This window comes from Anolis carolinensis, unplaced genomic scaffold (genome assembly GCF_035594765.1).
Source record: "Anolis carolinensis isolate JA03-04 unplaced genomic scaffold, rAnoCar3.1.pri scaffold_11, whole genome shotgun sequence".
NCBI lineage: Eukaryota > Metazoa > Chordata > Lepidosauria > Squamata > Dactyloidae > Anolis > Anolis carolinensis.
In genome coordinates, this window is record NW_026943822.1 from 6,634,496 (window position 1) to 6,658,593 (window position 24,098).

Sequence of the window (24,098 nt, forward strand, 5' to 3'; positions counted from 1 at the left end):
TCTGCTCCAGGGATTTGAACCTGTGACCAAGTTCAGCAGCTCGGTGCTTTAACACACTTCGCCACTGGGGCTGCAAATGTAGGGTGCATTCTATTAATTTAGTTGGGGGAAGAAAAGAGGAGGCAGCACCTTGCCTTTCCCATTAAGCTCAAGCAAAAGCAAATTGCTGCAGCTGCTTCCAGCGAAAGTGATTTTGCAAATGAATTTGCCGTGCCATTAAAAATAAATACAATTTTGCAGGTCTTGGGTTTTAATTATAAAATGCATTTTTAATTACGTTCCCCTACCTTTCCCTCCCTATAAAATGCACATTTGTTTGTTTGCACATTTCAAAAAAAAAAAAGTGGGGAGAGCGTGGGGGGGGGGACCAGATTGAGGTGTCAGAAAGGGTGGCCGCCCTTTTCTGTGTCTCCTTGTACTTCTCGCACCTGAGGAGAGGGCTGAATGTAAGCTATTCACGTCCCCTCGGGACATGCAAGCGCCCTCATTCTCCATGCAGGATAAAACACACACAAAAAACCTCCCTCTTTACAACACGTCCCTGGAATTTGTCAGCAGCTGCCAGAAGCAGCATCTTAATTAACTGTCGGCAAAGATGGAAGGAAAGAGACCTGGTTGTAATTGGACAGTTTGCTTAGTGGAGGAGGACATGGAGCAGACTAAGGGTTTTTAATAATCTATCCCGTTTTGATTACGATTTTACCATTTATGTGTTTTAAATACAATTTTTTGTCCTGTATTTTTGTTTTAATTGATATATTGTATTACTGTTTTATCTTTTTATAATGTGATTTGTATTATGTTGCTTATGTTTTGTCCTTATGTTGTTTGGGCCTCTGCCCCATGTAAGCCGCCCCGAGTCCCCGCGGGGAGATGGTGGCGGGGTATAAATAAAGTTTTATTATTACAGTAGGGTCTCACTTATCCAAGCCTCGCTTATCCAACGTTCTGGATTATTCAACACATTTTTGTAGTCAATGTTTTCAATATATCGTGATATTTTGGTGCTAAATTCGTAAATACAGTAAATACAACATAACATTACTGCGTATTGAACTACGTTTTCTGCCAAATTTGTTGTCTAACATGATGTTTTGGTGCTTCATTTGTAAAATCATAACCTAATTTGATGTTTAATAGGCTTTTCCTTAATGCCTCCTTATTATCCAACATATTCGCTTATCCAACATTCTGCCAGCCCGTTTATGTTGGATAAGTGAGACTCTACTGTATTATATTATATGACTATATTGCAATATTATTAGTAATATTGCATGTACAGTAGAGTCTCGCTTATCCAAGCTTTTCAATTATCCAAGCCATTTTTGTAGTCAATGTTTTCAATATATCGTGATATTTTGGTGCTAAATTCATAAATATAGTAATTACAACATAACATTACTGCGTATTGAACTACTTTTTCTGTCAAATTTGTTGTATAACATGATGTTTTGGAGCTTAATTTGTAAAACCATAACCTTTATATTCCGCATTTATATTCCGCCCTTCTCACCCCGAAGGGGACTCAGGGCGGATCACATTACACATATAGGCAAACATTCAATGCCTTTTAACATAGAACAAAGACAAACGAACATAGGCTCTGAGCGGGCCTCAAACTCATGACCTCCTGGTCAGAGTGATTCATTGCAGTTAATTGCAGCTGGCTTGCTCTCCCGCCTGCGCCACAGACCGGGCGCAACAATGTTTTGGTGCTTAATTTGTAAAATCATAACCTAATTTGATGTTTAATAGGCGTTTCCTTAATGCCTCCTTATTATCCAAGATATTTGCTTATCCAAGCTTCTGCCGGCCCGTTTAGCTTGGATAAGTGAGACTCTACTGTAATATAAATATACAATTATAATAGTGAATTATTATTATTATTATATTGTATTACATCAAATTAAACACAGAAGACTTTGTTCCATTTTTGTGAAAACCTGTTTATTTACAACATTTACAGATCCAGAAAGGAATGGTAGAAATGGAGGCACTAATCCCTGGAAGAGGGATCAGGAGGTTCAAAACAAACTAGCCTGCTTCTGCTAAGCTTCAGTTTTCATCTGGCATCTAACACATCCCATAAGAAAAATAACTGCTTGACACCCAGAGCATATCAGCAATCCATGCATGTCATACAACAGGGAATGAAGAATCGCCAGAATTTTATGTGGCTTTTTGTGTTGTCAAACTTTGCTCGTAGCTAGCTAAGTAATTATGCAGGAGAGGCACGAAAAAACCCAGTTTCTGGATGGCGAAGATGCCTTGATGCCCAACACACATCAGGACCAATGAAATTTCAGTGTTTCTATCCCATTGTATATAGCAGACACATTCTCATCACTCTAGAAATGTAACACCCACCTTTCACTACATAGGAACGTTGTGCAACAGCACAATTCCCATTCCTGCACATGTAATTCTGTTCACAAACATGCAACACCTCCGCAGGATTCCAAGTAACATTGGTAGCCTTGCAAATGAATGATAATGAGGGTGGGCTTCAGAGCTTAGGATGCGCCCAAAGGTAATTCCTTCCAAGACGGGCATACAAAGCACGGATTAGTTCTAGTACAAGTCCCACTCTTAGTATGGCAGCGATCAAGAAGGCAAACTATATCCTTCTCATTGGCTTGCAATAGATTTTTAAGTTAAGAATCTCAGGGCAGTTTACCTAGAGATAATATCCTGGGGCCAATCCGGAGCATTGAACTGAGCAGCTGCGGAGATGGGAGGGTATCTCAACCATTTAGTAGCACGAACCTCAGTTCAGTATCACTGGGCCTCTGCCCATATCTTTCCCTGTCCATCTGTGACCTCAAAATAGCTGGCGGGCCTCCCTAAGTTGGCAGCAATCTTGGCTCAAAGGCTTCTAGAAGTGTTTCTAGCCTTGGGCCCCTGGCGAGTTTGGAACTCTACTTCCCATCTGCATCGGCTGGAGTTAGAGATGGGGTTAGTTGTATTGCAATCAATGAACTCCAAAACAAAGATATAAACATTTCTACTGAATACAGTATTAGTACTGAAGGCTCATGGCCATGTTTGATTTTAGCTCCACCTGGAGCTCATTGAGATCCCCTTGTAGGAGAGGTGGCAGTCAAACAGGCTTGAAGTGCTTCAAAGTATGAGGGTTGAATGAAAAGTAATGCCTCCACCTTCATAACTCAACAGATGGCAGTTCTGGTATGCGGCAGTCCTGGTATCCTCTACAGTTCCATTTGGTGGGAAGCCTTAGAATTGAACAGTTGTGTTGTTGAAGTGCGAAGTATGGAACCCGGCGCAAACGGTCGGTTAAAGTGACTTAAGCAACGTGTAGTCACTGAATTCGTGACAGCAGAAAGTGTCACCCCAAAGGAGAAAGGCGTCACCTTCATTCTTGTAACGTGAGAGGAGTTCCTGGCAAATTTCAAGTCTGTGCGCTTTCATTTCAGGCGTCAGCATCCTGGGTACCCATCGTGCACAGATATTCCGATAGCCAAGCAAAGCAATAACGTGACCCATACGTTCTTGTGAAATGCCGATTATGCTTGAAATTTCTACCTGAGTGATACGACGATCGTCCTGAATCAATCCGTCAAGCTTTTGCTTGTGAAACTCGGTGGTTGCTGTCACAGGACGTCCAACTCTTTCTTTGTCACACAAGTCAGATGTTCCCACCTCAACATCTTTAAACTTACTCACCCAGCAACAGTACTCACGTCAACACAATCACCATAAACAGCTTGCATTCGCTGAGGAATCTCCTTTGGGGTGACACCTTCTGCTGTCAAGAATTCAGTGACTCCACGTTGCTTAAGCATATTGACCAATCGTCTGCGCAGGGTTCCATACTTTGCACTATAACAACACAACCGTTCAATGCTAAGGCTTCCCCGTCTGCGCAGGGTTCCATACTTTGCACTATAACAACACAACCGTTCAATGCTAAGGCTTCCCAACAAATGGAACTGTAGAGGAGAGTCTAGTGAACAAGCCAGTACCTGCCGCATACTAGGACTGCCATCTTTCAATCCTCTTAGCAGAGGAGAGAGACATTACACGACAGAAACTGTATGGAAAGAAGGAAAGGACACAGCAAAAGGACAAAATAGTGCCTTGGGATGAAGCATTTTTTAAATAACAAAGCCGGGGACACAAGCTATGCCACCTGAAGTATTTTTCAGATCCATTGGTTTTAGGGAGAGAGATTGAACACATATGTTTGTAGCCTCCCGTTGTGCCCATCATATAGTGGCATTCAGCGGCGTTTGGTCTTTCTGGACAGTGTTAACACTTGCCAGTTTATTCTCATGCAATTAACAGGTGAGAATTTTTTTTCTTTGTATTAGGTCTAGTTCAGGAATTTTCTGTCTCCCAAATTTGAAAACTGATATGAGACCTCAAGAAAGGGCATTGTATTGCATGAAAAATAACATATTTTCATTCAGGAGAACAGTTTTACATCCAGATGAATGAGGTGATCTGGCGTGTTTCCCAGAAAGCCACGCATCTCTTTTTGTAGGAGCTTGAACATGTCAAGGGAGACCAAACACCACCCAAAGTTATCCCAAACGGGGCCATTGATTCTATCGCTGGTTTTCTGCAGCACTCTGGAACAAAAGGAAAAAGAGAGTTGTCAGTAGCTGAGACAAGACCACAATCCCTCCGTTTTCTGGGGCCCCGGCTGCATTCACACTAAACAGGGTTGGCCCAAGAAGCTATATATAATAATAACTAAACACAGCTGTCTATTCTAAACATTATCTGAAAAATATGCACCACAGTAAAGGTTCAAAACATAGAACACAATATGTATATTAGAGCATCATATACATAATAATGTTAACAATAATACAAATAATAATCCAACTGATGATCCAATTCTGTCAGCTGTAGTGGCAGACAGTCATAACTTACAGAGTATAAACATTTTTTTAGACTGCAATCATCCAGATTTAATTACTACACAGAGCAGTTTTCTGTATAAAACATATATCAAACATATATCAACAAGACTCCAACTAAAGTTTGTTAGCGACACAGTAAGTGTACATTCAGAACATCAACATCACAGGATTCAGAACATCAACAGGTTTCAGAACATCAACAGGGTTCAGAACATCAATAAGTCCCAGGTGTCTCTGGCAGTGAGTCAGAGGAGTCTGCCTTAAATAGGAATACAAGGTTAAGGTTAAAAATTCATCGTCCCAGACGTTCTCTTAAGATAACTGATAAACGTGTGGGGACCCAAGGACAAAGGAATTATTTTTTGGCCTGTAGGCATGGTTAAATAAGAGAGAATCAGGGAAAGATTTCAGACAAAGCAACATTGATTTTGGAAGCAGAGTTCCTGTCTTGTCTATATTCATGGAAAAGTATTCTTGCCTTTGTGCATGCTTGGATCTTGGATTTTGGATTGTGTTTCGAGGTTCATGCTGCCTTGTTTTCAGGACTGATTTGCTATAATGGAGACTTTGAACTATATTCTACTGACTGCCTTTGCATTTGGATTATTGCTTTTTACTGACTGCCTTTGCATTTGGAATATTGCTTCCTTTACTGCTTTTTATTCAGACTTGGCTATCTTTTATCAATAAACTGTTTAAACCAAGTGTGCTGTGGTGGAGTGTGTGTTAAGAGCAAGGTGAACCAGCGCTGAGGTGCAACAGTGTTTGGTTAAAAAGAGAAATACAAATGAATGTTCCCGAACTGCTCAGGGGTGTGTGTGTGCAGACCCAGCATTACCTTTTGGGTATTTTTCAGGCGGATTGGTGATCGGTCACAGGCTTCGCATTGGAATCGTGCATACAGTACAGGCTGCTTTCCTCATCCCCAGGCACCTTCACAAACATAGCAAAATGTCAGTTATGGGAGTGTTGAGTCAGGAGGAGCAATTGGGAGTAATTATGTCTGTTCCTTCTGTTGACAGGATGGATCCTCTAGCACAAGGGTCCCCAAACTAAGGCCCATCGAAGCCATTTATCCAGCCCCCCATGGCACAAGGGCAGAAGGGGATTGGGCTAAATGACCTAAGGGGTCTCTTCTTCTCTTACAACCATTATTATTATTATTATTATTATTATTATTATTATTATTATTATTATTACACAGCAAACTAGATAGATATGCTGGATTTCGTTTCACAAAATCACAAGTCGAACACTTCCCAAGTGATGTATTTTCGGATGATGCGCGCAGATCCCAGTAGGGTGGCCTTTTGCAGTTGGCAGATTGTAATTTTGTCAATTATTATTATTATTATTATTATTTGACACGCAACAATATGAGTCCACAGCAGACAGCAGATCACACGTCGGACACTTCCCAAGTGTCTAGGACTGTGTAATGTATCGGTGAATAATGCGGGCAGATCCAAGTAAGGTGGTCTTCTGCAGCTGACAGATGGTAATTTTGTCAGTGCCGATTGTGTTTAAGTGCAGGCCAAGGTCTTTAGGCACTGCAGCCAGTGTGCCGATCACCACTGGGACCACCTTGTGCCAGAGTCTTTGCAGTTCGATCTTTAAATCCTCATATTGTGTCAGCTTTTCCAATTGTTTCTCCTCAATCATGCTGTCCCCTGGGATTGCAACATTGACAATCCATACTTTGTCTTTTAATTGAGAATTATTATTATTATTATTATTATTATTATTATTATTATTAACATTGAGGCTGAGTGGCCATCTGTCAGGGATGCTTTGCTTGTGCTTTTGATGCACAAGGCTGAAGGGGGTTGGACTAAATGGCCCAAGAGGTCTCTTCCAACCCTCTTTATTATTATTATTATTATTATTATTATTAATTATTATTATTATTAACATTGAGGCTGGGTGGCCATCTGTCAGGGGTGCTTTGCTTGTGTTTTCGGTGCGTCAGCTTTTCCAATTGTTTCTCCTCAATCCTGCTGTCCCCTGGGATTGCAACATCGACAATCATACTTTGTCTTTTAATTGAGAATTATTATTATTATTATTATTATTATTATTATTAACAACATTGAGGCTGGGTGGCCATCTGTCAGGGATGCTTTGCTTGTGCTTTTGACGCACAAGGCTGAAGGGGGTTGGACTAAATGGTCCAAGAGGTCTCTTCCAACCCTCTTTATTATTATTATTATTATTATTATTATTATTATTATTATTATTATTAACATTGAGGCTGGGTGGCCATCTGTCAGGGGTGCTTTGCTTGTGCTTTCAGTGCACAAAGGCAGAAGGGGATTGGACTCAATAGCCCAAGGGGTCTCTTCCAACCCTCTTTATTATTATTATTATTATTATTATTATTATTATTATTATTATTATTATTATTAACATTGAGGCTGGGTGGCCATCTGTCAGGGGTGCTTTGCTTGTGCTTTCGGTGCACAAAGGCAGAAAGGGATTGGACTCAATGGCCCAAAGGGTCTCTTCCAACCCTCTTTTTATTGTTGTTGTTGTTATTATTGTTATTATTATTATTCATTATTATTATTATTGCTTGGCCCACTATAGTCCGGCCTTCCAATGGTCCGAAGGATCATGAACTGGCCCCCTGTTTAAAAAGTTTGGGGACCCCTGATCTAGCAACTAGCATACAACGAGGTCTTCATGTGCCAGACAACAGTACCATCTGGTGGAAGATGCACATAGCTGCACATTTCTGAGTATGGCATCCTCGGATCCAGCCAGGCTTCTGCACAATCTCTGTTTGCACTTCCTTGTTTTTAAATGAGAAGTTCCTACCGAGGTACAACTTTTCACTAGGAAACCTGCTCTGTACATTGTGTTTGCCCCTGCCATTTGAACGGCAGGATTTTGCCTGAGCAAATTACAGTCTATGGAAGGGAAAAGCAGACATGAAGGTATTTTGGGTTAAAAGTTTTTTTAAAAAAATATTCCCCTCCTTAAAGTAAGGACAGGTTTTGTATTACAGTAGAGTCTCGCTTATCCAAGCCTCTGGATAATCCAAGCCATTTTTATAGTCAATGTTTTCAATATATCGTGATATTTTGGTGCTAAATTCATAAATACAGTAATCACAACCTAACATTACTGCATATTGAACTACCTTTTCTGTCAAATTTGTTGTATAACATGATGTTTTGGTGCTTACTTTGTAAAGTCATAACCTAATTTGATGTTTAATAGGCTTTTCCTTAATCCCTCCTTATTACCAAGATATTCACTTATCCAAGCTTCTGCCGGCCCGTTTAGCTTGGATAAGTGAGACTCTACTGTATTTTTAATTTTGAATATTCGATCATAGTTATTCTTTTAAAACAACCAAGACAATACCACGGCAATCGTACACCTGTGTTGCTTTCGGGCTGTATGGCCATGTTCCAGATGCTTTCCCTCACAACCTCTGAGGCATGCTCAGAGGTACAGATGCCACAGATGTGGGCGAAACGTCAGGAGAGAAAGCTTCTGGAACATGGCCATACAGCCCAAAAGACTCACAGCAACCCAGTGATTCTGGCCATGAAAGCCTTCAACAGTACACCTGTGTGATGGAAGATGTCATCCTCTTGCCAATATTAAAGACTGGTAGTGGATGTGGGGCATTTTGTCTTTGACTTCATGCACCTAAATGGTTTGTGATGCCCTGAGACAAAACAAATCTGGTTTTATTTTCAAGCCCTCTTGCTTGACTTGTCTACAGCCAAGTTGCACCAGGTCCAAACATCCTCCCATCCAGGAACAGAAACACAGGCCAAGCATGAGATTAGAAAGGGATGAGAATCATTCTCATTTCCAGGAACTCCAGGCTGAGAAGGGCTTTGTTTCAATGCAGTTTCAGCTGACCGACTGTTTAGTAAATTAGCCCTTGGTCTTTTTCCACTACCACTCTCTCGGCTGCCCTACAGAGAAGGACCTTGGGAAACTATAACTCCCAGGACTGTATAGTATGGAGCTATGATATTTAAAGCAAGACCCAGCTGCATTCATTTCACAGTGTAGATGTACCCAGAGAAGGTTCATGGACCTTGGAAAACTGCAATTCCCAAGACCATATCATGGAGACATGACATTTAAAGTAAGGTCCAACTGTATTCGTTCTATAGTGTAGATACACCCAGAGAAGGGTATGGACCTTGGGAAACTATAACTCCCAGGAGGACTCCATCGCATGGAGCCATGGCATTTAAAGTGGGGTGCAAGGGCATGGAAACATGGTATAATAATAATAATAATAATAATAATAATAATAATAATAATAATAATGCAGGTGCACCCAGAGAAGGGTATGGATCCTGGGAAACTATAACTCCCAGGACTGCACAGCATGGAAACATGGTATAATTAATAATAATAATAATAATAATAATAATAATAATAATAATAATAATAATGCAGGTGCACCCAGAGAAGGGTATGGATCCTGGGAAACTATAACTCCCAGGACTGCACAGCATGGAAACATGGTATAATTAATAATAATAATAATAATAATAATAATAATAATAATAATAATAATAATGCAGGTGCACCCAGAGAAGGGTATGGATCCTGGGAAACTATAACTCCCAGGACTGCACAGCATGGAAACATGGTATAATTAATAATAATAATAATAATAATAATAATAATAATAATAATAATAATAATGCAGGTGCACCCAGAGAAGGGTATGGATCCTGGGAAACTATAACTCCCAGGAACACATAGCATGGAGCTATGGTATTTAAAGTGGGGTCCAAGAGCATCCATTCCATAGTGTAAATGCACCCAGAGAAGGGTATGGACTTTGGGAAACTATAACTCCCAGGACTGCACAGCATGGAAACATGGTATAATTAATAATAATAATAATAATAATAATAATAATAATAATAATAATAATATCCCAGGTGACAGTCGCATTGACGAAAAACAACAGGAAAAACTCAGCCGCTATCAGGACCTCAAGATTGAACTTCAAAGACTCTGGCAGAAACCAGTGCAGGTGGTCCCGGTGGTGATGGGCACATTGGGTGCCGTGCCAAAAGATCTCAGCCGGCATTTGGAAACAATAGACATTGACAAAATTACGATCTGCCAGCTGCAAGAGGCCACCCTACTGGGATCTGCGCGCATCATCCGAAAATACATCCCACAGTCCTAGACACTTGGGAAGTGTTCGACTTGTGATTTTGTGATATGAAATCCAGCATATCTATCTTGTTTGCTGTGTCATAATATAATAATAATAATAATAATAATAATAATAATAATAATAATAATAATAGCATTTAAAATGGGTCGCTGCTGCATTTATTCTCCACTGCTGATGCACCCAGAGAAGGGTATGGACCCTGGGAAACTATAACTCCCAGGAACACATAGCATGGAGCTATGGATTTAAAGTGGGGTACAAGAGCATCCATTCCATAGTGTAAATGCACCCAGAGAAGGGTATGGACCTTGGGAAACTACAGCTCCCAGGGCTGCACAGCATGTGAAATGGCATAATAAACTTTCCCTAACTTTCCCTAACAAGGGTATCTTGGCTCCTCCCACAAATTGGGGAAATGTCTCATTTTAATCCTGAGAGCAACAAATGCCGTCACATTACCGAACTGGCCATTCATCCGGACCATTTCCCAAAAATCCCCTTCCTCATCACCTCCTGAAACGTTTGAAAAGAATGCTGGCCCCCACACTTAAAAGGAAGAAAGAATGCTCTACCCTACACTTGAACCCAGTGGGATGCCGGATTTTAAGTGTAGGACTCAGTAGAATTTAGTCAATGTGATGAAGTGGCAAGTCTTAATCTACAATGTTGTTGAGCATCCTTCCCGAACGACCTGAAGGACATACCTCCCAGTAAACATTATCCTCAAAGCAGTTTTCATCTATGGGGTCTCCAAAGAAGGGAAGTTTCAAAATGCCACCTTAAAAGAAGAAAGAAATGAACACTCTGTTTATTTATGATACAGTAGAGTCTCACTTATCCAACATTTGCTTATCCAATGTTCTGGATTATCCAATGCAGTTTACCTCCCGCCAATCCACAGCTGTTTCTCTAGGCAGCAAGGATTGAACTTTTTATGGATTTAATTTCCGACAGTGTTACTACTGTAAGTTCATTTTATGCAATTCTATCTTTATTTGTAGGCAATTTGTTAGTAGCCAATGTTTTTTTAAACAATGTTTTCAATATATTGCGAGGTTTTGGTGCTAAATTCATAAATGCAGTAATTACTACCCTGTTTCCCCGAAAATAAGACATCCCCAGAAAATAAGACCTAGTAGAGGTTTTGCTGAATTGCTGAATATAAGGCCTCCCCCGAAAGTAAGACCTAGCAAAGTTTTTGTTTGGAAGCATGCAGGATCGGTAAATGTACATTCCATAGATTGTTGTACATGGAAATAAAGGTAGTAACAAGAAATAATAATAATATAATAATAACTTTATTCTTGTATCCCGCCTCCATCTCCCAGAAGGGACTCAGGGCAGCTTACACGGGGACAAGCTCAACAACATAAATTTACATACAAACATAAATTTAAAACAGTAATTTAAAAAAAAGTATAGCAATAAAATATAATATAGAAATTCTTGAAAGGATTCAGTTTGGTTATGCTGGTTTGTGATGACAACTACTGTACAGTAGATAATAAATTTTCATTTTTAAAAAATTCAACCATAAATGTGAATTCTTCTTTGTGGAAAAATAAGACATCCCCTGAAAATAAGACCTAGTGCATCTTTGGGAGCAAAAATTAATATAAGACACTGTCTTATTTTCGGGGAAACAGGGTATTTAACGTTACCGTCATTTGGACTGCTTTTTTTCTGTCGATTTGTTGTAAAACATGATGTTTTGGGTGCTTAATTTGTAAAATCATAACATAATTTGACGTATTGCACCAATTGAAACGAATCCATCAAAACTGGACAAGCAGGTATTCGTGTTACATCCTCAGAAACTGCCGTTAATATGGTGTCAAAGTCAGAACAGATCAGAGCGACTTTGTCCGCAAAGAACTGAGCAAATGCTTCACAGAGGGCTGCTGAGTTGTCAGGGATCCCATCTTGGGAGATGGGATTTAAAAATCCTCTGACTACTGCCATTTATTTTCCGAGCTCAATTTAAGGTGCAGGTGCTTACCTACAAAGCCCTGAACGGTTTGGGACCATCCTACCTCCGTGACCGCATCTTTGTCTACGAACCCACGCGTTCACTTCGGTCATCTGGAGAGGCCCTGCTCGTGATCCCGCCTGCGTCGCAAGCGTGGTTGGTGGGGACACGAGACAGGGCCTTCTCTGTGGTGGCCCCCCGACTCTGGAACACCCTCCCCAAGGATCTCAGACAGTCTTCAGAAAGAACTTGAAGACCTGGCTGTTCCAATGTGCCTTCCCAGATTAATAGGAAATCTCCAATACCAAGTCCCATAAGCACTTTATTAGAACTAAGATCGCATATCGCACTCTGCACTTGCCCTAGAAGCCTTATATATCACCTGTCACATCAGCACTTTTAATCTTGTACCCATTACTCTGGCCCGGCCCAGTTCTATTGTGTTTTAGTGTATTGTCATTGCTTGTGGTTTATACTGTTTTAACTGTTTTTAATTTGCCTTTTGTTTTGTATTGCTATATTGTGTGTTGAGGCCTTGGCCTTTGTAAGCCGCATCGAATCCTTCGGGAGATGCTAGCGGGGTACAAATAAAGTTTAATAATAATAATAATACTCGAAACAGCTCTGCTGGATGGTTCTTTGTGGACGCAATATCAGCCGCAAAGAAAATTTTCTTTGCAGCGTCTATTGCCGCAGTGTATGTCTTCAGGAAGGCACATAGCCATGTTTGGTTTGACTTGCTCAGCTTTAAACGCCACACGCACTCTAGTCTCCTCTTCTTTCGCTTCATTGTTAAACCAAGGAGATGGTTTAGCTCGGTTATTCACAGCTAGTAAAGTGCTGAACAAAGATATCGCATAACCAGTTCTTATGCATTAAACTGCCTCGTGGAATTCTACAAAGTGTGTGTTCCTAGTTTGTTGACAATGTTAATAACAGAATTGTCATTTTTGTGTGTGCACTTCACTCTCCCAACTATCAGATCTGCAGTTGGACCAGGGGTCTTTGCTCACCTACAACGGCCCCTCCGGCCAAGCCCATGCCCAAGGACACGGCCATGCCAGCTGCCTGGTAACCGCCCTGGACACTCGGAGTCCGACCTGCAAATTCTTCTGTGAAGTCAAAAGCGCGGATTAGCCTGTAACAGAAGGGATGCAAAAGGGAAGGAGAGAAGGTCAGTGTGGTGAAGTTTGAAAAAGAGTCTGTGGTCAGAGAACCACAGGGAAGGCTGGTTCTAAGGTATTGAGAATCAGGAAAGTTCAGGTTTCTAGCCTGTGTTGTTTTAAATAGGTCAAGTGACTTATTTAAGTTAGAGTTTGAGTAACAAAGGGAAGGAAATCCCAGTAGAAGTCTGTAGTGATCAGTTAAAATAAGGAAGGAAAAAAGTTTAAACTGCTTAAAGGAAGAAATAGTCTTCTTGAGAGTTGTTTCATCGAATGCTATCATTGTAACCATTAAAGAAGTGTACCTCTAAGAGAGAAGCAACATTGAAACCGTTGAGCTTATGTACATCAATAAACTTGTCACTGTTTTCTAACATTCAAGCTTCTGTTACGTCCATTTAAAGCTACACTACACTTTAAGAAGGGAAAAACATCTCCCTGCGTCCTTGGTGGTCACGACGTCGCAGTCAGGTTGCCTCCTGTTCCATGGTGATAAAGTATGATCAAGGCTCTTTCATGTAGGGAAAAGGTTCGCAAGGCTAAAGCGCAAAATGAGCTCAGGCTTGCCAGGGACATAAAAAACAACAAAAAAGGCTTTTTTGCTTACGTTGGTAGAAAAAGGAAGAAAAAGGAGGCGATAGGGCCATTGCAAGGAGAAGATGGGGTGATGGCGACAGGGGACAGGGAAAAGGCAGAACTACTTAATGCCTTCTTTGCCTTGGTCTTCTCAGAAAAAGAAAGCCATCTTCAACCTCAGCAACACGGAATGGACGAAGGATTGGGGGAAATCCAACCCCAAATAGGGAAACAAGTTGTCCAGGAACACTTGGCCTCTCTAAACGAATTCAAGTCCCCAGGGCCAGATCAGCTACACCCAAGAGTACTGAAGGAACTAGCGGAAGTTATTTCAGAACCACTGGCAATCATCTTCGAGAGTTCTTGGAGAACGGGAGAAGTCCCAGCAGATTGGAGGAGGGCGAATGTGGTCCCTATCTTCAAGAAGGGAAAAAAGAACGACCCAAACAATTACCGTCCGGTCAGCCTCACATCAATACCAGGCAAAATTCTGGAAAAGATCATTAAGGAAGTGGTCTGCGAACACTTAGAAACAAATGCGGTCATTGCTAATAGTCAACATGGATTTACCAAAAACAAGTCATGCCAGACTAATCTGATCTCTTTTTTCGATAGAGTTACGAGTTGGGTCGATACAGGGAATGCTGTGGATGTAGCATACCTGGATTTCAGTAAGGCCTTCGACAAAGTCCCCCACGACCTTCTGGCAAACAAACTAGTAAAATGTGGGCTAGACAAAACTACGGTTAGGTGGATCTGTAATTGGCTAAGCGAACGAACCCAAAGGGTGCTCACCAATGCGTCGTCTTCATCATGGAAAGAAGTGACAAGTGGAGTGCCGCAGGGCTCCGTCCTGGGCCCGGTTCTGTTCAACATCTTTATTAACGACTTAGACGAAGGGTTAGAAGGCACGATCATCAAGTTTGCAGACGACACAAAACTGGGAGGGATAGCTAACACTCCAGAAGACAGGAGCAGAATTCAAAACGATCTTGACAGACTAGAGAGATGGGCCGAAACTAACAAAATGAAGTTCAACAGGGACAAATGCAAGATACTTCACTTCGGCAGAAAAAATGGAAATCAAAGATACAGAATGGGGGACGCCTGGCTTGACAGCAGTGTGTGCGAAAAAGACCTTGGAGTCCTCGTGGACAACAAGTTAAACATGAGCCAACAATGTGATGCGGCTGCTAAAAAAGCCAATGGGATTCTGGCCTGTATCAATAGGGGAATAGCGTCTAGATCCAGGGAAGTTATGCTCCCCCTCTATTCTGCCTTGGTCAGACCACACCTGGAATACTGTGTCCAGTTTTGGGCACCACAGTTGAAGGGAGATGTTGACAAGCTGGAAAGCGTCCAGAGGAGGGCGACTCAAAGGATCAAGGGTCTGGAGAACAAGCCCTATGAGGAGCGGCTTAAAGAGCTGGGCATGTTTAGCCTGCAGAAGAGAAGGCTGAGAGGAGACATGATAGCCATGTACAAATACGTGAAGGGAAGTCATAGGGAGGAGGGAGCAAGATTGTTTTCTGCTGCCCTGCAGACTAGGACACGGAACAATGGCTTCAAACTACAGGAAAGGAGATTCCACTTGAACATCAGGAAGAACTTCCTCACAGTGAGGGCTGTTCGGCAGTGGAACTCTCTCCCCCAGGCTGTGGTGGAGGCTCCTTCCTTGGAGGCTTTTAAGCAGAGGCTGGATGGCCATCTGTCGGGGGTGCTTTGAATGCGATTTCCTGCTTCTTAGCAGGGGGTTGGACTAGATGGCCCATGTGGTCTCTTCCAACTCTACTATTCTATGATTCTATGATTCTATGATTCTATGATTCTGGAATACAGTAAACAGGCAGGCCCCAAGTAACAAACATCTGACTCACAAATGACTCCTAGTGAAAACAGTACATGTCACCATAGAACTTCATCACATGAGTGGGGGGAAAGTGGGAGAAAGCAGAGGGAACTTTTACTCCATTCCTTCCCATTGAAGTCAGTCTTTTGGGATGGCCAACCATCCCACGCCAGCCTATGGCGCAGCTAATTGGTATCTAGCTGCAATAAATCACTACTGACCAAGAGGTCATGAGTTCGAAGCCAGCCCACGGCAGATTGAGTGCCCGACCATTAAAAATAGCCAAGCTCGTTGTTGACCTAAGCAACCCGAAAGACAGTTACATCTGTCAAGTAGGAAATTTAGGTACTGCTAATGCGAGGAGGCTAATTTAACTATTTTACAACACCATAAAAATCGTCCAGTAGTGTGTGGAAAGGAATGAGGAAGCAATCCATCAAGGACTTGGTGTCACAGTGGATGATGAAGCAGCAGCTCCCCCTGTGGCCGGAATCGAGCACACCCTCATGAAGCCTGGAAGCTGGAAAATGTTAAATTTCCTCTGTGTCTTCGTCTCTGTCTCTGTCTGTATGTCATATGACATTGAATGTTTACCATGAATATGTACATTGTGATCCTCCCTGAGTCCCTTTCGGGATGAGAAGGAAGTAATATCAATACTGTAAATACATCAATAAATAAATAGTCTAATGGTAGCCGCAACTTTGGGTCACCCTTGATGTGTGGTGTATGGTGGCACCATGCCTTCTCTAATGTACCTGTCTGTAGTTCCTGACACTAGTGATCACTTCACTTTACTGAGTTTGCTGAGTCTGTTCTGGATTTTAGTCTGAAATTGGAGCTGTCCAATGTGCTGAATCCTACCTCCCATGCCACAAACAATCGCAAGTCGCCTCAGATGGTTTCAGATCCCGATTTGGATGAAACTCATGCATCCAAAGGTAATGGCGCTCCATGCAGTCATGCCAGCCACATGACCTTGGAGGTGTCTATGGACAACGCCGGCTCTTCAGCTTAGAAATGGAGATGAGCACCAACCACCAGAGTCGGACACAACTAGACTTCATGTCAGGGGAAAACCTTTACCTTTATATATGTGTGTGTGTATGCCTGAAAATGTACCTGTTCCGACTAACATACAAATTCAAGTTCTGAACAAACACACAGAACCCATCATCTTTTTGTAACTTGGGAACTGCCTGTGAATTCAGGTAGGCAAATGACTATCCCATCATTCATTTTTCTCCAAACAATCAAGCCATGTAGGTGAAATCCAGAAGCGCTCACCCTTCTTTTCCGTACACCCCTTCTGTGGCAGCGGCAGCAGTGACCGCCCCCACAATGCTCCCAATGAGCCCTGGCATGCCGTGGAGGTTGTGGATGCCACAGGTATCTTGAATGCGCAACTTGGACTCCAAGAAAGGCTGGCAGGAAGAAAAGAACACAGGTTACAACTTGGTTTATTACATACTAGCTGTGCTCGGCCACATGTTGCTGTGGCATAATAAATTGGCCATCTTGATTAGAATGTAATGGCCTTGTAGCGTAAAAGTCTGGCTGATTCCTCCCTGGGGGAATCTTTTGTTGGGAGGTGTTAGCTGGCTCTGTTTGTTTCCTGTCTGGATTTTCCGTTGTGGGTCCTCCAGGTATTTTGGACTCCAACTCTCACAATTTCTTAGATCCTCCCGCCCCTTCCTTTCCTCCTCTTGGCCTGTCGCTGTTTGGAATTGTGGGTGTTGTAGTCCAAATCACCTGAAGGGCCCTAGTTTGCCCATGCCTGTTGCAGGAAGAAGCCAGGCAGGCAGGCGAGGAGCCCAGTGGAGAACACCAGCCCAGACAGGTAGGACGCGGAGGCAGCAAGAGGCGCCAGGAGGGGGCGGGCAGGGGGAGGGGTTTTCCTTATTTATTTATTTATTTATTTTATTTACAGTATTTATATTCCGCCCTTCTCACCCCGAAGGGGACTCAGGGCGGATCACATTATATACATTATATACATTATATACATTATATACATTATATATGCCACAGGGGGGAGCAGCTGCTTCATCATCCACTGTGACAGCACTTCCTCATTCCAACGTGGTAAATTAGTTAAATTTGCCTCCCCACTTTATAAGTGGTACCTTATTTCCTACTTGATAGATGCAACTATCTTTCGGGTTGCTGGGTCAACAACGAGCAGGGGCTATTTTTTATTTTTAATTGTCAGGTGCTCACCCCGCTATGGGCTGGCCTCAAACTCATGACCTCATGCTCAGAGTGATTTATTGCAGCAGGCTGCTCACCAGCCTGTGCCACAGCCTGGCCCCCTTTGCTTCTTCCTTCAACCCCCCCCCCTCCCTCTCTCCTTCTTTCCTTTCTTCTTCCTTCCTCCCTTCCTTCTTCATTTCTTTCCTTCTTTAATTTATATACCGCTCTTCTTTCCCTCCCACCCTCCCTCCCTCTTTCTTCCCTTCCTTCTCTCTCTCTCTGTGTCTCCCTTCCTTCCTTCTTTCCTTCACTCCACTCCCTCTCTCTCTCTTTCTTCCTTCCTCCCTTCTTTCCTTTCTCTTTCCCTAGGGACAGGGGTTTGGGATGTGTGTATGTGTGTGGAATCCTTCATGGCAGGAGGAAGGGGGAACGGCTGGATGGCCTTGTGGGCTCCCTTCCAACTCAAGTGGGATCTCTTTCCCCCCACTACTCTGGGGCCCTTCCTTCTGCGGAGCCCCTTCCACATTCCCTTATAATCCCAGATTATCTGCTCAGATGGATGAGCTGAGTCTCCATTGCCAGATCTGGGATATAAAGGAGTGCCGAAGGGGGCGGAGGTTCTCAAGCAGAGGCTGGCTGGCCCTCTGCCGGGAGGGTTAGGGGTGGGCCTCCTTCCCGGCAGAAAAGAGGCGAGAAGGAAGGGGGGTGCGGCTGAGTGGGTGGGTGGCTGGCCTTTGGGTGCCTTCCAAGCGGGGATTAAAGGATTCCGCTTCAGCTGGAATGCCCCAACGCCTCCGCCAAGGAAGGTAGGAAGGAAAGGAGGAGGAGGGGGGGGGGCAGGCTGGTTAGGGATTGTGGGAGTTGTAGTTCGCCCTCCCTCCTCCCAAGTATGTTTAGTATGTCCCTAAGTTTTTTGAAGCTTCAGTTGGGCAAAGCTTTCCCCCTTTGTTTTCCTCTGCACATGCGCACATTGTTTTTTTTGAAATTTTGGGATTTTGAGGGACATGGATCTTGAATTGACTTTTGGTTTTGTCATTTAAACACAGCGGGGAGGACCATGTGTTGTGTTGCCAAATTTAGTGGTTCTGGGTTTTGTAGTTTCGCTGTTTTTATTAAGGTAGAAGTGGTCAGAACAGATTTATATAGATAGATAGATTGCAATCAGATCTGAAACAAAAGGATGGTCTTAAGTTTCAGCTAGCCAACCGCCCAAGACACCTCCTTTCATACTCTCGCCTCTGGCTTTCTATTTTCCTGTGTGGGTGGTATTGGTTCCATCTTCCCACCGTTGTTTCATCTGCCCTACTTCCTTTCTGAAAACTCTGAAACTGAATCTAATCCTAAGACTAAAAGGGGATCCATAGAATTCTTGACAAACAGTAACTTCCCTCTTAAGTTAAACATGGTGGCCTAAGAAAATCCACTCTTCCAAAAAACACCTTCTACTTGAGTTCCTCTTGCCAAGGAATCTCTGAGCATCTGCCACAGAACAGAGGTCCATTGTGGAAGGTTCTGGGAGATGTTCCAGATCTGTCATGGGCAGTATACCGGAAGCGAGCTGACAAATGAAGTGCTCAGTTCCAAATTCTAAGGTGAAGCGTTATTTATTTATTTACATCATTTCTATCCTGCCTTTCTCACCCTAGGGGACTCAAGATTGTTGCATTGGTTAAAGTATATGTGTTGGTTCCGCATTTCTCATCTTGGAAGATCAGTATTGACAGCTGATTTCCATCAACCTGGGGATGCACCAAGGGTGCTGGGCTACCAATTCCAACATCCCCATTGGTTCTTTTGGTTGGTGTCTATAGGAACTGTAGTCCAACACATACCCCCAAAAAAGGCTTAGCGGAGAAGCCCTTTAGCAATGGAACGGGCCATTCTAGTGGATCTGGAGGGCAATTTCCCATCCCCTAAACACACTGCAGACTGTGCCACCATCTTACACCCTCATTAGAAGAGGCTAAAAGTTTACATCTTATTTCAGTTTTTTAAAGACATACTGCTAGGGAAAGCAAAAGGATGTGCAGGGGTCGTGCACAGGGGCGGTTCAACCATAAGGCAATTTAGGCGGTTGCCTCAGACGCCATCATTTTGGGGGGGGGGAGTGCCTCCAAGTGCCCTAAAGCCAACTTTTTGTTCGCACATGCCATTTCCAACGAGGTCTCTTGGAAACTAGGCAAGTGGGGTTTATATATATGTGGAATGTCAGTCCTTGAGGCAAGTGTGAATGTTGTAAGTGGCCACCTTGATTAGCATTGAATGGCTTTGCAACTTCAAAGCCTGTCTGCTTCCTGTCTGGGGGAATCTATTGTTGGGAGGTTTTAGCTGGCCCTGATTGTTTCCTTTCTGGAATTCCTCTGTTTTCTGAGTGGTGTTCTTTATTTACTGTCCTGATTTTAGAGTTTTTTTTTTTAATACCGGGGGCCAGATTCCCTTTCGGTGGCCTTTTAATTGTGGATTATCTGCCTTGATATTCTGGGTTATATGGCTGTGTGGAAGGATCCTCAGGGCTCTTCCATACAGCCATATAACCCAGAATATCAAAGCAGAATAACCCACAATATCTGCTTTGAACTGGATTATCTGAGTCCACACTGCTCTATATCCCAGTTCAATGTTTGGTGCTAAATACGCAAATATAGTAATTCCTACATAACATTACCATGTATTGACCTGCTTTTTCTGTCAATTTGTTGTAAAACATGATGTTTTGGTGCTTAATTTGTAAAATCATAATGTAATTTGATGTTTAATAGGCTTTTCCTTAATCCCTCCTTATTAGCCAACATTTTCACTTATCCAATGCTTTTATTTTTCGGTGATTGGTTGGGGGGGGGGGGCAAAATTCTGTTCGCTTACACTTGAAAATTACCTAAGGCCGGTCCTGGTTGTGCACCTCAGTCTACAGAAGCCGCATGCTTCTTGGAACATGACTCCCTGTGGTTTAAACACTTCTCTAGTCTTCAGGAGTGGGTACAAAGAAGAGGCTTCATGAGGGCTGCATGTTGCCTTACCGTGAAGTAAACAAATCCAACGGTGCTCACAATACCGCAGATGAAGCCAATAATGAGAGAGGCATATGGGGTCAGCATCATCTCTGCAGCGGTCCCTACAGCCACACCGCCAGCCAGAGTGGCATTTTGAATGTGCACCTGTGTAAACAATATAGTTCTTTTAGTCCTGAAGAACCTTAAGCATCACCTTCACTTTTGGGGTAGCAAAAGTGAGACCTGTCCGTTGCTGTCGGATCTTGCGGCTGGAGGAGAGCGTGAGATGTTTGGATCACTGCTGACCTTACTAATGTGCAGTTGGTCTATGATCACGGTGCATGAAGCAAGGTTCTGTGTTGATCTGGGCCCAACCACTGCCAAATCCTAAACTACCAAAGTGAGCACAAGACAACAAATGCAGCTCCAACCAGTGATGGCCTCGGTCCATCTGTGAACATGAAAAATGCTGAAATTGGACTATTTATACTTCTGTTCCATTGCAACTGAAGCACATGGATGACTGAAGGTCAATGGGAAATGGTTCAAGAACCACTATCCGTGAGAATTCTAGAAACCTTACCGTATATACTTGAGTATAAGCCGACCCTAATATAAGTCGGGGCACCTAATTTTACCACAAAAAACTGTGCTCTCCAATCTTTAACATTAGTGCAGACAACAGATATAACATCGCTCCCATGGCTTATTTAACAAACCTGGAGGTGCCTAATCATCGTAAAGCCTTCACTCTTACAAGATGCCACGCCCTCCCATTGGCAGTACTGGAGGGGAGGTACCGGAAGACCCCTGCTCTGGAGAAACTATGCCCTTGTGAGTCTGGCCATATTGAAACAATCGAGCACGTGCTCCTCCAGTGTATGTTTTATAGAGATATTAGAATCAATTTCATCGCTCCTTGGCTTTTAAAACATCCAGGACACACTGAAAGATACTACACCTCTCTGCTGCTCTCAGACTCCTGTTCTGCAATAACCTATAGTGTCGCCAGGTTCTGTGCGGCAGCAATTTCCATCAGACGGACGATAACTGACCCCACAGGGCCTGTAGCCAGAGCAATCTGTTATAACTGAAAGACTGCAAATGCTCCCTCTATCCCCCTCCAGAGCCTCTTAGTGGACCGATATTTACTATTAGCTGACCCTGCTAACAGTCTGCTTTTAATTTGTTTTTATTATAGCATGCTTTTAACTTGTTCTTTTATCTGACTTTTATGGGAACTGGAATTCCCCTTTTCGGGCACCTGTGCCCATTTATTCGGGTCATAGGTAAAGGTAAAGGTTTCCCCTGACGTTAAGTCTAGTCATGTCTAACTCTGGGGGTTGGTGCTCATCTCCATTTCTAAGCCGAAGAGCCGGTGCTGTCCGTAGACACCTCCATAACTGCATGGAGCGCCCTTACCTTTCTGCCGGAGCGGTACCTATTGATCTACTCACATTTGCATGTTTTCGAACTGCTAGGTTGGCAGGAGCTGGGGCTAACAGCAGCCGCTCCCGCCGCTCCCGGGGCTTGAACCTGGGACCTTTCAGTCTGCAGCTCAGTGCATAGACCGTAATAAATTGCTGAACTGAACTGAACACAAACAACTGGGGAAACTTACCACCACCACCACACAGCCCCCAATGCCACATGGAGTTCAATATAGTTACAGCTCTAGGATAAAAGCTCTCTCTCGGTCTGTTTGTCCTTGCCTTTGTCACCCTGTACCATCTGTCAGATGGTAATAATTCCATAAATAAATAAATAAATAATATGGGGTGACATTTTGAATCTTGTTCTAGGACTGGTTGTGGGAGAGTAAACTCCATCATAACTAAGGGCAATGAACTGGTTCAAGAGGCACTGAATGGCGTGGTCCACACACAACTATGTTCCCCATTCGAAGAAGATGCCCCTGAGGCGGCATTAGATGCTCAGGGAAGTTGTCTCTCTCTGTCTCTCTCTTAGTGATAGGAGCACCTCCATTGTCACTCGCTTCAACATCTATCCTGACCACACAAAAGCATTTATATATGCCTCCCAATAACTGTTATGGTCCCATGAAACTCTTCCTTGTGCATACTGCAAGAATAGAAGCATACAAATGTCATGAACTCTATGCTAATTGTGGAAAACATGAAGAGCGCCAGCCTTTGCTCACCATGTTCAGCTTGCCCTTCTTTTGCAACAGGCTGGAGAAGGCCACCGTGGTGAGGACACAGGATGCTAGGGAGCAATACGTGTTGATAGCCGCTCGGTGCTGGGCATCCCCATGGTCGGAAATGGCCGAGTTAAAGCTGGGCCAGTACATCCATAGAAACAACGTGCCTAGAAGAGAAGGCGAGCACTTACCGTATATATTCAAGTATAAGCTGACCCAAATTTTATAAGCACCTTATTTTACCACAAAAAAACTGGGAAAACATTGACTCAAGTATAAGACGAGAGTGGTAAATTTCAGAAATAAAAACAGATATCAATAAAATTACATTAACTTAGGCATCAGTAGGTTAAATGTTTTTCAATATTTACATGAGCAGCCTGCTGCAATAAATCACTCTGACCATGAGGTCATGAGTTCGAGGCCAGCTCGTGGGAGGGTGAGCACCCATCAATTTAAAAAATTAAAAAATAGCCCCTGCTCGTTGCCGACCTAGTAACACAAAAGATAGTTGCATCTATCAAGTAGGAAATAAGGTACCTCTTATAAAGTGGGGAGGCAAATTTAACTAATTTACGACGTTGGAATGAGGAAGTGTCGTCACAGTGGATGATGAAGCAGTTGCTCCCCCTGTGGCCAGAATCGACATCCCCTCAGGAGAAGGTTAAATTGCCTCTGCGTCTGTCTCTGTCTCAGTTCTATGTGTATATGGGCCCTATATGTGTAATGTTTGCCCTATATGTATATACAGTAGAGTCTCACTTATCCAACGTAAACGAGCCGGCTGAATGTCAGATAAGCGAATATGTTGGATAATAAGGAGAGATTAAGGAAAATCCTATTAAACACCAAATTAGGTTATGATTTTACAAATTAAGCACCAAAACATCATGTTATACAACAAATTTGACAGAAAAAGTAGTTCAATATGCAGTAATGCTATGTAGTAATTAGTGTATTTACTAATTTAGCACCAAAATATCATGATATATTGAAAACATTGACTACAAAAATGCGTTGGATAATCCACAACGTTGGATAAGCAAGTGTTGGATAAGTGAGACTCTACTGTAATGTGATCTGCCCTGAGTCCCCTTCGGGGTGAGAAAGGCGGAATACTGTAAATAAATAAATAAAT

At 42.9% G+C, this 24,098-nt stretch overlaps 1 protein-coding gene across 1 annotated transcript in view; it reads right to left on the bottom strand.

Moving 5' to 3' along the window:
* Positions 1-1,921: 1,921 nt before the first annotated feature.
* The window catches only part of rhcg (Rh family C glycoprotein), a 53,716-nt gene continuing 31,539 nt past the window's right edge, over positions 1,922-24,098 (bottom strand). Inside the window, exons 5-11 of the mRNA XM_003227052.4 lie at positions 22,961-23,127; positions 20,827-20,964; positions 16,904-17,040; positions 13,042-13,166; positions 10,764-10,837; positions 5,728-5,822; positions 1,922-4,592 (exon numbers count right to left, since the gene is read on the bottom strand). Coding sequence (XP_003227100.2) covers positions 5,742-5,822; positions 10,764-10,837; positions 13,042-13,166; positions 16,904-17,040; positions 20,827-20,964; positions 22,961-23,127 — 722 coding nt within the window. The 3' untranslated portion in view covers positions 1,922-4,592; positions 5,728-5,741. The remainder of the gene's footprint in view (positions 4,593-5,727; positions 5,823-10,763; positions 10,838-13,041; positions 13,167-16,903; positions 17,041-20,826; positions 20,965-22,960; positions 23,128-24,098) is intronic.